At 46.6% G+C, this 15,723-nt stretch overlaps 1 protein-coding gene across 7 annotated transcripts in view; it reads right to left on the reverse strand.

The window, feature by feature from the left end:
- Positions 1 to 15,714, reverse strand: part of TTC13 (tetratricopeptide repeat domain 13) — a 63,104-nt gene extending 47,390 nt beyond the window's left edge. For all 7 annotated transcript variants that reach the window (XM_037060227.1, XM_037060226.1, XM_037060224.1 and 4 more), the window contains exons 1-2: positions 15,394 to 15,714; positions 104 to 198 (exon numbers count right to left, since the gene is read on the reverse strand). In XM_037060227.1, coding sequence (XP_036916122.1) covers positions 104 to 198; positions 15,394 to 15,676 — 378 coding nt within the window. In that variant the 5' untranslated portion in view covers positions 15,677 to 15,714. The remainder of the gene's footprint in view (positions 1 to 103; positions 199 to 15,393) is intronic.
- Positions 15,715 to 15,723: the final 9 nt, after the last annotated feature.

Here is a 15,723-nt window from a genome sequence, read left to right on the forward strand (position 1 = left end):
ACGCACGTAGAACCACTGGGCTCAACTGCTAGTTGATGGACGGGTGGCCTCCACCGTTGGGACCAGCATCACAAACCAGAGGGCATGCACAGCGGCTGCGTACCAGGATCTTCTCGGTGTTGAGGGACAGCAGCGAGTCGCAGGGCGGCGATCCTCGGGGCTCACAGTCCGAGTCGTGGACGCTCAGGAAAGATGGCTCTGAAAAGCAAACGCTCCTTGTTACTCGCCTCAGACTTACAGTCACACGTGCTCCACTACGAACTGGAATACTAAGAATCCTCAAAACCAAAATCAGGACAAGTGTGTATATTCCACCTCGATAACTACCCCACACACTGTTCACAATGGCCCTCCCAGCCATTCTGGGAATGATCGAAGCCTGTGCGACTTCCCAGAGGCTGGAATGAGGTTAGACAGGGTGGAACTGATCTAAGGGCCACAGGGCGAAAACAGCACTAGTCCAACGCTGGTCTCACTGCACAGGTGCCACCAGGACAGCTGTGGAGACCCCTCATGAGCCCTCTCCACCTGCAGTGCTTGTTATGGGTTAAAAAAAAGTCATGAACAGGAGAATGAAGCCGAGCCCAGGGAACCTAATGTTAAAAGACAGGCATTGAGGGTCTAGTATCACAATATACAAAAAACTCCTAAAATTCAATGCCAAGTCCAGTGTTAACCAGGTCGGCTGACACAGTCACGGCTTGGGGACAAAGGCTTCACAGAAGCGTTTTCTAACAATGTCGGTTGACACAGTCACGACTTGGAGATGATGGCTTCACGGAAGCGTTTTCCAGCAGAACGGACATGGCATTAGTGGTTATATGGTGTTGCTTTTATTCTTACTGTTTCTTAGTATTCTAACCTTTGCACTTCTGATAATTTGGAATCTCCTAGAATTAATGACCACTCTCAGAGAAAAAACAACAATTGGCTCAAGTCCTAAGCAATATCACCCTGGCTGAATTAAGGTATCGTACTTTACTTATTTGTTCCTGTGAAAGCCACCCAAGAAAGAACTGTTCAGGGAAAAATATGTATTCCCACAGAACTGCCTCATAGAATAGCAAAAATCCCTTTAGAAAATAGCCCCTGTTTGTCAAAGAGTTGTTAGAGTAACAGCCCCTCCTTTACCTTGAATAGGAATATATATCAGCTAGAATTAGACAGGCATAAAAACAGAAGAAGCTGGTTAGCTATTACCAACTAAGCACTTAGAAACAACTACCAAGGAGTCAGAGTCCTCAGTATACAACAAACATTTTAGACAGCAAGAAAGATAGCTAAGTTAGATATTACAAAGGCTTATAATGAATTTCCTAACCTCTGCTCAGTCTAAGCGTACCTGTTGCCCATGACAATTTCTGAGAACTTTAATAAACAATAAGACATTCAAACTGTATACATAGAACTATTTCAAATTATCTGATTAATGGTTTTCCTGGTCAAAATAACTTTTGTTTAACATAATTGAAACTATGGGAACTTTCGTACTTTTCCTGGTTACCTTTGTATTGATTTTTTCTGCTTAACTGATCATGCTGTACACCTGTAAATGTTAATCTATGCCAAAAATGAAAATATAAAAAATCGGCTTGTACTTGCAATAAACGGAACAGTGTTTCACCTGCCTTTGAGCTGTGTAGTTGCCTGTTACCCAGCGCCGACGCCTACTCTCACCTGAGGGACCCTTAGATAAGCTGCGGCCGGACCCCGGCAATTCAACAACAAAAAGGACAACCCAACTACAATATGGTCAAAGACTTGAATAGGCAGTTTTCCAAATATATAAAAATGGCTACTCCATTCGTGAAAAGATGCTCTACACCATTTTCAATTGGGGAATGCAAATCAAATAAGCAGGGACCACTTCACACCCACTAGGATGGCTATAATTTTAGGGGGTGAATGAAAAATCTCAATTGTTGGCAAGGATTAGACAAATCAGAACCCTTGTGCATTGCTGATTGGAATGAGCAATGGTACGGCCACCGTGGAAAACAGTCTGATAGTTCTTCAACGCAGAATGAGGACATGAGCCCATCATCCTCGTCCTAGGCAAACACCCAAAAGAAGGGCAACCGAACTCAAACAAGAACGTGTTCATCCGCGTTCACAGCAGCACTGCTCACAGCAGCCCAAACAAGGATGCAGCCCAAATGTCGGCCAACAGGCAATGCATGAACAAACTGTAGTGTGGAATACATGCGCACATTGGAATACCATTCAGCCCTAAAAAATGAATGAACTCCTGATGCACAGTACAACAGGGGAGAACCTCCAGTCACAAACCAAGTGGAAGAGTCAGACAGAAGAGGCCCAATACCGTGTGAGTCCACGAATATGCAAAACGCAGGGCGAGCAGATCCACAGAGGCAGTCACACGGCTGGTTGGAGGAGGAAATAAGGGGAAACCTGCTTCACAGATAGGGGGTTTGCTCTGTGGTGATGAGAACATTTTGGGGTGACCGCACATCACGGTGAATGCACTTAAATTGTTCACTTAAAAACAATTTTATGTTATGTGAATGTTGCCTCAATAAACTGTTTGAAAACATAGGCTCTAACTCAGTGGTCATAAATGAGCAATCACATATGCTCGAAGAACCACGTGGACCAGTTCACCTGAATTCTCATGTGTGTGCGTCTTAATGACAGGAATGAAGACAGGATGGCGCGTCGAAGGGGCCCTGACTGGTGAGCTGTTGCTGCAGCTGGAACATTCGATTCACACAGACAAGCAGGGCTGAGGGGGACCGAAGGTCAGACTGGGCTGCAGAGAGGGGACGGACATGCTGGGTGGAACAAGTCAAGTGCATGCAAGTACAACAGCAAGAAAATGCAGAGGGGCCGTGAGCGACAACCCTGGCTGCAGGTGGCAGCTGGTGCCAGAAAACAAAAAGTGAGGCTGGAAGGTGAGTAGTTAGACTGAGAAAGCCCCGGACACAAGAGAGGCTTCAGTCTGTCAGGAATGAAAACGTCATGGCTGTTGGTAGGTGTCGAAGGATAGTGACTTGCATAAGACATCTTGGAAGTACATTAATTTATGACCGGTTTCTCCTACCCTGTAAAAAAGCTGATATTTCCCTGGCTGGTGTAGCTAAGCTGATTGAGCACGGGCCTGTGAAGCAAAGGGTCGTGGGTTCGATTCCCAGTCAGGGCACATGCCTGGGTTGCAGGCCAGGTCCCCAATAAGGGACACATGAGAGGCAACCACACATTGATGTTTCCCTCCCACTCTTTCTCCTTCCCTTCCCCTCTCTTAAAATAAATAAATATTTTTTTTAAAAGCTGATATTTGAGATCCCCCCCACATATGCTAAGCACAGTGTTAAGCATTGAATTCACAGTGCCTTATTCTACTTCAGTAACCCCTCTGCTTTGAGGAATTCATTTTGGTTTCAATAAATAAATGATTTATAGAATTTTAAGGGGCTGCATAGCATTTCGCTGCATGGAATGTAGTTTTAACCACATTCCTATCACTGGGAAATTAAGATGCCCTTTCCTTTTTCCTTAATGTAAGGGTTTCAATGAGCATCCGTGACCTACACTGTTGCAAATGTATCCAATCAGGCAATGGGATTAAACTCTAACAGACTCAGTGTCTGAGACAAAGGGTCTGAACAATGTTAAAGCCTTTGGTAGGTGTTGCTCCTTTCCCTCCCTCGATGTGGCGGTAATTCAGTCTACTTCCCTCTAGGAGGGAGCTGGCTCTTCTGCATCTTCCCAGTCTTTGCACTAGTAAGAGCAAATTGTTGGTTTGTTGGCCGTCTGTATCTCCTCTTTTGTAAATTGCTTAAATCCTTTGCTCATTTTTAAATCCTCTGAATCGATTCCCCCATAAGATGTAGAGAATTCCTTAATGATTTCCCAAATAGCCGGTTATCCGAGCACACTTATCAAATGACCACTTTCAGGGCCAGCTTTACAATAGAGTCACTGGGGTGCATTCCTCGACTCTTTTTTAAGGATTCTCTGAGATTATATCCAACTTCTGCAACAGCTGAGAAATGACTGTCCATCTCTACCTGAACATTTACTTTTAAATGTTCTAGTAATTCATGTTCACTGTAGAAAATAGAGAAAAACCCAAAACACAAATAACAGTCACTTAGGATGCCTACATGCTTTGAAAGTTTTAGCGTCTAATTGAGAGACCAAATTATGGTGATAATTCTGGAATCAGACGGCCTGGGTCTGAATTCCTTTTCTCTGCACTCCTTACTAGCTCGTGGCCACTGACTCAGCCTCTCAAATCTTCAGTTTCTTTATTTGCAAAGCAGAACCAATGGCAGTATCCACCGCACTGATGGCGTGTGAGATTTAAATAAGGAAACGTACATCTATTACTCTTATCAGCAGGTTGTGAGAACTGAGACACATTGTTTTATAACCTGTCCTTTTAACAATATAATGTAAATGCTTTGACAGATGACTACATTTTCTTCTATAGTATTTAAAATGGTGAGATTACACATTATTTTAATATTTTTAATAAAATTTCAATTATCTACAAAAAACATGCATTTTATTGCTGTCTCTAGACCTTCGGGCCCCTTCCATTGTGTTTATTCTGGCTTTTAGCCTGACTTTGGTGTCACACTCTTTCAATTACTGTGACCTTAAAGTAAATGCACACTCATACGTCAAATGTAAAGCAAAGCCTCTTCAATTTTTTTTTCAAAAATTTCTTCTCTATTTGGATAAACATTCTTCCTTCAGGTAAACTTTAGCCACTTTGTTAAGGTTCCAAAACAAAAATCACATCCCCCTGACTTTTATGGGAAAATATATTAAAATTACAGATGGAGAGGAATACTTGACTTCTTTACAAAATTTAATCTACCTATTCAAGTCTTTTATGAACCCATTTGAAACTTTGTAATTTTTATACAGATTATAAAGGATGTAAAGATTCCAGTTTGTTGATTTTAGAAATTGCTGGATCATCGCTGAATTGATACATGTTTGTTGAGCACATATTCTGTTCCTGTCACTGCTTGAGCCTCAGTGACTGTCGAAACCAGAACCGCCCCTGTCCTTGTATGCAGGGATTATGGTTTGGCGTGGGGGAGATGACAGTAATCGGAGCCACACAAAGGATGTAAAATCACAGCAGCGTAAGAGCGATGAGTCAGAGCATACTCCAAAGTGGCCTACGTGGCGGGGGGCGGGGGGCGGGTTCCTGAGGACAATAACATCAGCTAACAGATACGGGCGCACCTTGTATAGACAGGCACCCTTCTAATTCCCATGTTAAAGTCAAGGAAAATGAGGCAGGGAGACGAAGTCCCTTACCAAGGCTCCACTCAGGCAGACCAGTGGAGGTGGGACTTGAGCCCAGGCGGTCTGGTTCTGGAGTCTGTGCCTCGAACTGGTGGTGGGGGCTCCAGGCACAGTTGAGGATGTACCGGGTGAGGTCTGAGGGGGGCTGGCGGGACCGGGAGAGCAGTTCAGGCAGGGGTGAGCACCCCGTACATCTGTGTCTTCTTAACCGACTGGAGCTGAATATTTTATCTGCCCACATCATTGGACTCAACCGCTCTATTAATGGCTCCATTTACTTAGTGAATAATTATATCATCCACATGCAATTATACCAAGGTATTTTAAGTATTTATACTCATTTGGCATCTTATTGTACTGGATAAGATCTCCAAAAAAGTGCTCACTGATACTAGTGACAAAAGGCATTCCTGCATATCCCTGACATTAACATTTTATTTAAAGACCTGTAATTTCCTTGGCTTTCCATGATAAAACTTTTTCACTTCACATTAATATAAACACCCAGTGGGAAGCTTCTGTATGTGGCTTTGGGTCAAGTTTGGTGTGTTTTACCACAGAAAAGATTCTCCTATTCTTTGTCTTACTGAGAGCTTCAAATCAGGGAAGCTGGCGGACTTTATCAAGTGCTTTTGGCTATTATCTTTTTTTTTTTAATATTTTATTTATTTATCTTTAGAGGGGAAGGGAAGGAGAGAGGAAGAGAAACATCAGTGTATGGTTGCTTCTTGTGCATCCCCTGCTGGGAACTGGCCCCTGCCGGGAACTGGCCTGCAACCCAGGCATGTGCCCTGACTGGGAATCGAACTGCGATCGTCTGGCTATTATCTTAAACAAACAAACAAACAAGTGCTTGTTTAAGATAATCATATGATTTTTGTCCTTGGACCATCAAGGTGACTAATCCAACTTCTTAAAAAGTTGAACCATCTTTACACTTCCAGAATAAACTAACTGACCAAGGCAAATTATTCTTCTAATTGCTTGCTGGCTTCAGTTTACAGATACTTTATTTAAGATTTCTATAACTATGTTATAGCTTTCTCTTACCCCTGCCAAGAGTATTAAGTTCTGGCATCAGTGTTTTTCTCTGTTATTTAAAAAAACAACAACAACAAAAGTTTGTAAGAATTGTCATTAAAGTCGCCTGGAACAGGAGATTAAATTCATTCTTCAATATAAAAATATTTAACTCGCTATGGCTTGCATTGTGCGACAATAACAACCCAATGGGCTGCATTTAAATGGTGTGGCTCTTCCACAAAATGAAGAGAAGCCTCGGCTTCCCTCCTTGTTCAGGAGGGAAATGTAAACGGGGATCACCGCAGAACTGGCCCCCAAACACATTACAGAATCTCACCCTTTTCGTCTGCATCACCTCCCTGGCCACCTCTGCACTGCCTCCTGTTTTAGCTGCATCGGCAGAGTCGTCTGTGCAGCTCGCTCCTGTCCTAAAGGCCTCTGCTGGGCACGGATCCCATCACTCACCACGTGCGCTGGCATCTGCTCTCCGGCGCGTGTTAGCCTTAGCAGGTCTATCTATTTTGTTCTTTTTAAAGAACCATCTCTCGGATCTATTTACCAATCCTATTGTTGACCTGCTTCTCATTCATTTATTCTGTGTTGGTTCTATTTAACCCTTCCCATTTCCCTTATTCCTCGTCTTGTTTCTCAAGCTGAGTATCTAATTTCTTTTTCCCCTTTCTGCTTGACTACGGAGAAGCTGTAGCAGGCTTCAGCAGGATCACTGGCAGCTGTGTGAGGAAGGGACGCTGGGGCGGGGGGGGGGCGGGGGGGCGTGGGAACCAGAGCAAGGAGGCCAGGTGGGCAGCCATGTGAGTTAAAAAATGAGCAGAGTCCAAATGAGGGCAGAGGCCACTCAGTTGAAATGGAGGGCCACAGTCTAAAGAGATACGTGAAGTAAAAACGATGGGGCTTTAAGAAAAACTGGGCTTGGCAAGTGGGAAAAGGCACCGGCTTCTGGTTTGTGCAGCCAGGAAAAGACTGGGGCCACTAACTGGAACTGGAAGCTTGAGAGGCAGAATGGGTTCCGAGGGAAGAGCTGCCTGTGAGATTAAGCAAGCGCTCGTGGGCTGAACTGGAAGCTGCCTCGCACACTGTTAGGCAATTCCAGGCAGAGATAAGAGCTGTCGATATGAATTTGATCGTCAGAACCTAAGGCTCAACGAACACGTGGGGAAACAAGTTCAACATTAACAGATATGTTCAAGGGCCTAAACGAATCAACAGTGAAGCTGAGACTTGCCACCTCTGCCCCTGGGGACGCCACATCAGTAAAGGTCCAGGGTGCACTTGCCACCACTCCCTCTGCCAATGCTGGGTGCTGGTAATGAACTGTCTGGGCAGAGCAATGCCACCCTGCCTCTGGCAATGCCACCCTTTCCTCCACACCACACAGCTGACTTGAGGAAGGGCAGTGTGGGTGCAGACACAACAAACAGAAGACTCGGGAAGTTTCCCTTCACCTCTCCCTGAGCTGCCCAGAAGAATTTTGATAGAGGGCCTGCAGCAGCAGGGGGAAAGCCATTATCAGAGATGGGGACAAAGAGTATGAGCCAAGAGCTGTGAACTGAGGGGAAACTTAGCAAGACCTGTGAGTCCCCTGTGTCCCCTTGCCTCTGCATGGCACGGCAAACACTGGTTTACCACACATTTGTTCCTACCACCTCCCTGGGAAGGACTGCCTTCCTTCCCTCTGGAGCCCCAGGCCCCGCCCCCATTCTCCTTAGCTGAGGACGCACTGGAGCCCCCATTGCCAGATGGCCTGTGAGCGTCTATGTGTATGGGGCTCCCGCATGAACAAAATCAAATTGTGTTCTTCTCCTGTTCATCTGCCCCGCGTCAATGTAATTCTTCGACGGGCCAGAAGAACCTGGAAGGGGAGAGGAAAAATGGTTCCTCCCCAGCAGGGCTGATGGTGGAAGGTTCCAGAGAGCCCTGGAGGCATGGAGGTGGAGCTTAAGCACATCTTGGCTGCAACAGGAAGCAGAGATGAGGCAGTGGCTGGAAAGACACAGGTCCCGTCTTCATTGCTGGTTTCTTCGAGATGGGGGCCATGGCAACCACATGGATGCGGACGAGAGACAAGAGGGAGTGATACCCCACGCACAAGGAGAGTGCACCAAAGGCAAAAGCTGCAGGCCAGCTGATGCCAGGGCAGTGGGGAAGCGTGGAAGTTCTTTCTAATGGCTCTTTTTCAATCAAACCAGAGGAGACATCACCTTCTAGTGAGATGACAAGGTGACACTGGAAGCAGCATGTATTTGTCACACATTCATGCCCGCAAATGGAACTTACTGAAAGCTTGCAAACAGCAAATCCATGGCCAACCCCTGAAGGAAAGCATTTTATAAGAATCCAACAGCCACTGGGCTGTGCTCATCACCCGGCCACCTCACTCTCGCTGTAATAGACTGTGTGCCAAGTTCACCTGAAAACAAGGGTGACTGAGCTTTTCCTATGGACACACCAGGACTTGGAAGTCAGGTGCAGATATTTCGTGCCAATCCTAGTCTTAGGTATAGAATAACCTGGGAGGCACAGACAGCATTACTCTGGCTGGAGGAGCTACCTGCAGGCCAACCAGCTGCTAGGTAGCATCAACCTGCAGCGCCTTTTGCTTTTTATCAATTTCTGCATTTGTAAGATCGCCATTGAACATGACATTGCCCCATGGTCCCACTGGTAAATTTCCTTTAGAATGTAACAAAAGGAAAAAGTCTCCTCTGAAGAATTTATATGCTCCTTTTATCCTAATAAAATATTATTTGGCACCTGAGATTATTTGTGTAAATTATCAAAAACCAACCTGAAGATAGAGGCTGGCTGCTGAGAATTAGACGATAAAATCAACACTAATCCATCAGAACAAGATCCACAAAGCCACCTTAAAGAGACAGAATGGCATTTCGACAAAGCAAGAACGTAATCTGATCAAAGCTGCATTAACCCACAAAAAAGTATTAACTTATGTACAGAACATACAAAACAAAAGAAAAGGAGTTGGCCAGCCGCACAGAAGGGAAGGAGAGGCATGCGAGCAAAGTAAGGGGCGCCAGTGCAAGAACAGAACAGGGTGGAGGGTGCTGTGGCCCACAAACTGGGCAGCTGGTCAGTGAGCCCACAGGCTGAGCCTGGGGTTCTACACCGGACACATGACGTAGAAGGGGCATGCACCTTTAAGAGTGGAAGACATTCTCATAAACCCATACTGTCCATGACTACCAGGAAAGCTGACGCTGAGTTAGGCAGTGACGTGAAAGCATTACTGACAAGGGGACGAAGACACTCTGAACGTCCCAACACGGGAGGAATGTCACAGGAGACATCTTTTGTGCAGAAGAGGTGCCGAGCAGAGGCGGGACCATCGACACAGGACTCGCGAGTGTCTCAGTAGAGCAAGCCAGCCCTCAGCAGCATTGAGCCCACTCCACCTGCTGATTCCTGAGCCAGAAATAAAGGCACAGCAAATCTTTCAAACGAACTTGAGTCCCATGGAATGAGACTGTATTAGCGAACTCAAGAGCAGATGTCACTCACTGATTTGGGGTGTTTTTTTCCAGTTACACAAGTTGTTCAGTTTGTGAAAATTCATGCAGCTTTATACTTGTAATACATGCATTTTTCTGCATATATGTCCTATTTCAATAAACAGTAAAAATAAAAAGATAACAGAAGGAAAATGAGGGAGAGGATTAATCCAAAAGGAAAAGTATTAAAATTCCACTACTTCAATAAACTCTGTGTATCTTCGATGCGCAAGAAAATAAGGACAAACATAAAGATGATCTCCTTAAAACATCACCCTGTGAAAAGGGGAAGCTTTAAAAGTCAGCCGAGTCTTAATGCGATGAAACCAAGCCACATCTACACATCGCAAGCAAGACTTCCTGAAAAGTTTTTATGCAGAGGGGGTTCGACCACTTCCCGTCATCAGATGCCACATTGGGCAGATGCTAAAGCCCAGGCCACGTGTCTTTTGCCTTCATCCAGAGGGAAAGAAAGCTAACCCTCACCACCCAAAGCTGAACATGCCTACCAGTGTACAGACCTGTTTAAAGGGAAATGGAATTCTTAATGACAACAGACCTATACAAAAAAGCTGCTGAGTGTGCAAATACCATGGACCAGCATCTCCTCAGGCTCACGCTACGGAAAGCAACCCCCCAACCATAGGACTTGCTCAAAGATGCTGCTCAGTGAGCAAAGAAAGGCAGACACCCTCAGGCCAGAGCTGGGCAAGAAGACACTGCCCGAATCCCTGTATCACCCCGAGTCTCGGCCTCTCCCGGCTGCCTAACACAGGCAAACCTGCTTGTGAGCGCCTTTAAAGAGATTACAAGAGATGTCACAAAACCATATGCAGTGACAAACAGAAAATCAGGGCCAGGGCAAAGAAGGATTGAGAAAATAATACTAAGAGTAAGGGTTACCACAGTCGCCATGACTGAGCGTAAAACTTGGTTAACTTCCTGTAGCGGAACTAAAAAGGAAATAGCTCTCATTATAAAAGTTCCCCTTTATGGGTTCCTCATCACCTCTAAGGCACAGCAGTGATTTAAGTGATTTGAGCAACCAGACCGATTTCACTGACTGTATTTTGCCGTGTATAATGTGCACCCATGTTTTTGGCCCAAACTTTCAGTAAAAAAAAATCTTTGTTTTAACTTTTATTAGTTTTATACTGCCTATGTATGATATGCATCATTTTTCCCTCAAAAATTTGGGCCAGCCCTGGCTGATGTAGCTCAGTGGATTGAGCGCGGGCCTGCAAACCAGAGGATCAGGGTTCCATTCCCAGTCAGGGCACATGCCTGGGTTGCAGGCCAGTTCCCAGCAGGGGATGCCCGAGAGGCAACCATACATTGATGTTTCTCTCCCTCTCTCCTTCCCCTTCCCTCTGAAGATAAATAAATAAAATCTTTTTTAAAAAGTTCCTTGGCTTTTTAAAAAAATTTGGGCCAAAAAGTGCACATTATACATGACAAAATGTGGTATTTAAATGCCTGACTCCTCAATTAAGATAGCAAATATCGACAATCTTTAAAGACTTAATGACTGTCAAAAACACACAGCTAGATTGCTAGTTACTTCCTTATTTTTCTAGAGTTAACTCCCCAATTAGGCAAAGACATTAATGCTCTTTCCCCCACGAAGAACTATGGGGAAATAAACTCAAGTCTGGGGTTATTCATTTCAACGAACTAAAGAAAATGACTTCAGGTTGTAAATTACTGAACTTGACTGAGGCCTTAAGCATGAATAACCAGTTAGAAGGTGGTTATTTGAAAACTACAACAAAATATAAGACTACCTCACAGGAACAGACCAAAAAAGTCTCAAGGAGGCAGTGAAAAGAAAAAATAATCACAAAAATTCACTGTTCTTGTGAATACTTTTCAGAGAAAGTAGAAGTTTTTCGTTGTTGTTGAAACAATTTGACACTAATGTACCAGCTCTGTAACATCAGCGTGTCAAGTTCAGACTCCGCTAAGTCCTCGCCGAGTCTCACTTGGGGATCCCCAAGTCCCTGCCCATGTCACCCCACCACTGGCCGTCCCTGGCCGCCTCTCAATACAGCATCCCCACCATGCTTTATTCTGCGGGGCCTGGACACGCTGCCTTCTCCCCCAACCGGGGCACAGGCCACACTGCAGGACCTCAGCCAGCTGTGCTGCGTCCCCAAGGCCTTAGAACACTGGGTGGCATCTCGTGGCACACAACAGCTTTTCAGGGACAAAGCAGGTCCAGTCTACTACCCCCAGAGGTCAAAATAGCAGGGTCAGTGAAGCAGTCTTTCATATGTGTAAATATGAAATTCTAGAAGTTATTTAAGAATATAACCTTCAACAAACAAGGCATCAGGATGTAGGACTTTATCACTAAAGTGATTAATGTTACTAATATGAAATGTTACTAAATGAAATGTTACTAATATGCAAATATTACTATGACATAAGGCACAGTCAGGAGGCCAGGTTCAAATCCTGGCTCTACTCCACCATGCAACCTCTCCTAACTTCCCTTTCCCTCAATTTCCCCTTGGATAAAATGGGGATAAAACCATACCTACTTCAGAGTTGTAAGGATTAAATAAGAATGTACACAGTGTTTACAAGTCGAAAATTTCTATTCATTATTTCTTCTTACGGTTCCAAACTAATAACAGGGCAAAGGTAACAAGGAAAAATGATTTTTATTTGGAAAACATGTACATTACAGTGTTCCTTTTTTCTTTTAAGGGTAAAGTTATTTTCACCAAAGGAAAACAGAGAGACAATCAGAAGTTCATGGTTACATATGTTTTTCAAATGAAAAAAATGCAGGCTTAAAATGTGCCAGAGGACACCAAGCAGGGGCCTGGGGAGCAGCCAGAGCACAGCACGGGGCCCACCCACACTCGCTGTCTCTGCGCTGGACCTCCGTGGGGCTCGCCCCAATGACATCCAGCTGCCCCTGGGCTTGGGCTCCACTTGCTGGTGGTCCACACAGCGTGGCCACGGCCAGTGCACGACTCAGATGGGCTCCTACCAGCCGTTGTCTCTGTCCCCACAATCACTGAGGCTCTGTCTTCAGACAGGATGTAGACAGCCCAGCAACAGTGCTCAAGTTTAGACCCGAGCAGGCATCAACTTTCCCCACCAAATCCAAAGCTGTGGGAAGGCTCCTGAAAGTGGCTGTGCTACTGTGTCTGCCCTCCAGACAGGGACCGTGGGCGGGTGTGTGGGCCGGCAAGTACCAATGGCATGATAGTGGTTGTGAGGTCGGATCTGTCTGAAGAACTGAGTAGTTCTAGATCCTGGCACTAATCTGGACCCTTATGTTGATCACAGGTGGGTGGGAAGTTGTAAATCCTGAGTTTGTTCCTACCTCTGTTCTTAGGACACAGAGGGGCTAGGGCTGGTGTCAGGGGTCCAGCTTCTACCTCCTTGTCCAGGACAAGGAGGGAGAAACAAGACATTCCAGGAGTCTCCAGCATACGTTCACACACTACAGCCAGAAATGCCAAGGAAAACAGTTGGAGGTCCAACTAGCACGAGCAGGAGGCTCTAGACACTATTTACTGAGGCGGACGACAACAGTGGCGAAGCTGCTTTAGCACCTGGCAGTGGCTACCGGCCATCCATGGCAGCCAGGGAGGCTGTCTGAAAGACTCAGGCCACTCACTGCAACAGCATATTTAAAGTCCTAAGCTAAGATAAGAAGTACTACATGGGAGAGATAAAAAGAAAATGGACACACTAAAATAAATCATGCTTAAAGCCTCATAGGACAGTGTTCTCCCTCTGAAGCAGAGACCATCAGGTAATGGTCTTCATATGCGAGGGGGCTGGAGAATGGGCAAGATACTTTTTCCCAATGCCCAGTCTATGAAAACTGACATCTGTCTTCATTTGGAGGGAAACCATAACACAAGTCAGAGTTGGCACAACACTGGCATAAGCCTGATGCCACAGAGTGGAATGAGCCACCTGGGCCAATACTGTCCACTGCTTTCACAATGTAAATTGATTTGTGTCTTCCATTGTCTAGCATCTGGGTCTCCTGCAGCCAGTGAGCATCACATGACTATAGGAGGGAAGGGGAAACAAAGACTTTGCACAATACATACCATTTGCCAGCAAATACTACAGACGTGCTTTCCTAGGTACAACCACGTAGCGTTTAAACAGAGTTTTATCTGGAACCTAACCACCTGGGCTTCTCCTCTCCTGGAGGGTGGGACCTCAGCAAAGTGATGACTTCACTGGACCCAGATTTGAGCTGAGACAAGGAGCTACCGTTGAATGAGGTAGTTACCGGTGTTCTGATAGACTATGAGAGAGGCTAATCGACCTCAAGCTCTTAAGGACAGCCTGGGGCACACAGCACGGACTCAATCTGTGTTAGCTACTTCTCATTTTCCTCACGGAACTCTTGGGGAGAAAAGAGAAGCCTATAATTAGGTAATAGCGTCTTCAATTTACAGAAGAGGCACTTTTGCCAAGACAGGCAATTAACTTGTTCAGAGACACTGAAAGTGACCAAAGTGAAAGCCATCCTTTTTCCACTATACAATGCTGGCCCTGCTACACAATAAGTCACATACCTCTCTGTGAGTGAGACTTCCTCAAGGAAGTCAGATGGTGCTAAAAGGAAATCGGACAAAGTGTGCTAATCCTGACATCTCAACTAAAAAATACTATTCTCTTCCAGGTGCATAAAGCTAAAGAACACTGCTGTGGGGGCCATAAAAAGAACTTCATAAAAGTGAGTTAGGTAGACAGAGACCTTTCAAAAGCAAAGTGGGTGAGTGAAAACACCCACTACAGAACTTCAAAACAGAAACATACACACGTATTTTGCCCCTGATGCATTTGTCGTGACTTACTGAACTGAGGCCAACAGCGCCCACGCTGAGTGAATGAGCTGGCCAGTTCCACTACGCACACAGCTCTGGCACGTACTCGAGGCTCAAGGCCTGTGGGGCCCTTTTTACCTTCTGGGAAGCACCTGAAAGGTCGCAGGTCAATCTTAAACAACTGAAAACAAGGTTATCAGAGAGCAGATAAAACGGGCTTGCTCTTTCGTTCCCTTCTTTCTTCCAGGGATGGAATTTTCAGAGGCTGTATTTAATATAAGCCATCAATCAGCCCGGGAAGCCAGGAAACCGGATTTCCAGGCTTAGCAGGGGCCAAGTATCCCTGCTCCGGGCGCATCCTCTGCCGTCCCTCAGTGCCTCCGTGGTTCCCACGGCAGCCGCGGGGGCCGAGGTGGTACGGGGTCTGCCCCAGCCACCTGCCATATCCTCCACCACCCTTTCAACAGTTGCTAGAACTCCGGGGAGGCCACCCTGGCCCCGAGAGCATGCTGCCAGCTCTTTACTCACCGCCTTCCCCAAGGCGGCTATCGGAAGAGGGCGCGCAACGGCGAGGGTGCGAGCGGCGGGGCACCTCGCAAAGCCGGCTCGCGCAGGAGTACACGCCGCGGCCGGGGTTGGAGGGGCCCGGGCATCCCGCAGGTCGGCCCCAGGGTCCGCAGCCCCCACGGCCCCGCCAGCCCCGTGGCGACCCGGACTCCCGCCCGCCGCCGCCACCGCCCACTCACCGCCGCACTCGGCTGAGAACTGGTCCCCCCAGTCCCCAGAATGTGGGCTGCAGCCGCCGCCTGTCGGGGCCTCCTGCTGCTGCCGGTGCTGCTGCAGCTCCTGCTTGAGCAAGGACAGCGGCGTGTAGTGCTCGGTGGCCAGGGCGCCCAGGCGCGGCCCCGAGGGCAGGATCCCCAGCAGCAGCAGCACCAGGACGCGCCGAGCTGCGCCCGCGGCGGCCACAGCGCCGCCCCAACAGCAGCAGCAGCAGTAGCAGCAGCAACAGCAGCCGGCAGGTGCCATCTTTCCTTAAAGCGCATGTGCGACGGCCCTAGCCACGCGCCGTGGCC

The sequence above is a fragment of the Sturnira hondurensis genome, unplaced genomic scaffold (assembly GCF_014824575.4).
Source record: "Sturnira hondurensis isolate 20B ecotype Veracruz unplaced genomic scaffold, ASM1482457v3 Scaffold0011512, whole genome shotgun sequence".
NCBI lineage: Eukaryota > Metazoa > Chordata > Mammalia > Chiroptera > Phyllostomidae > Sturnira > Sturnira hondurensis.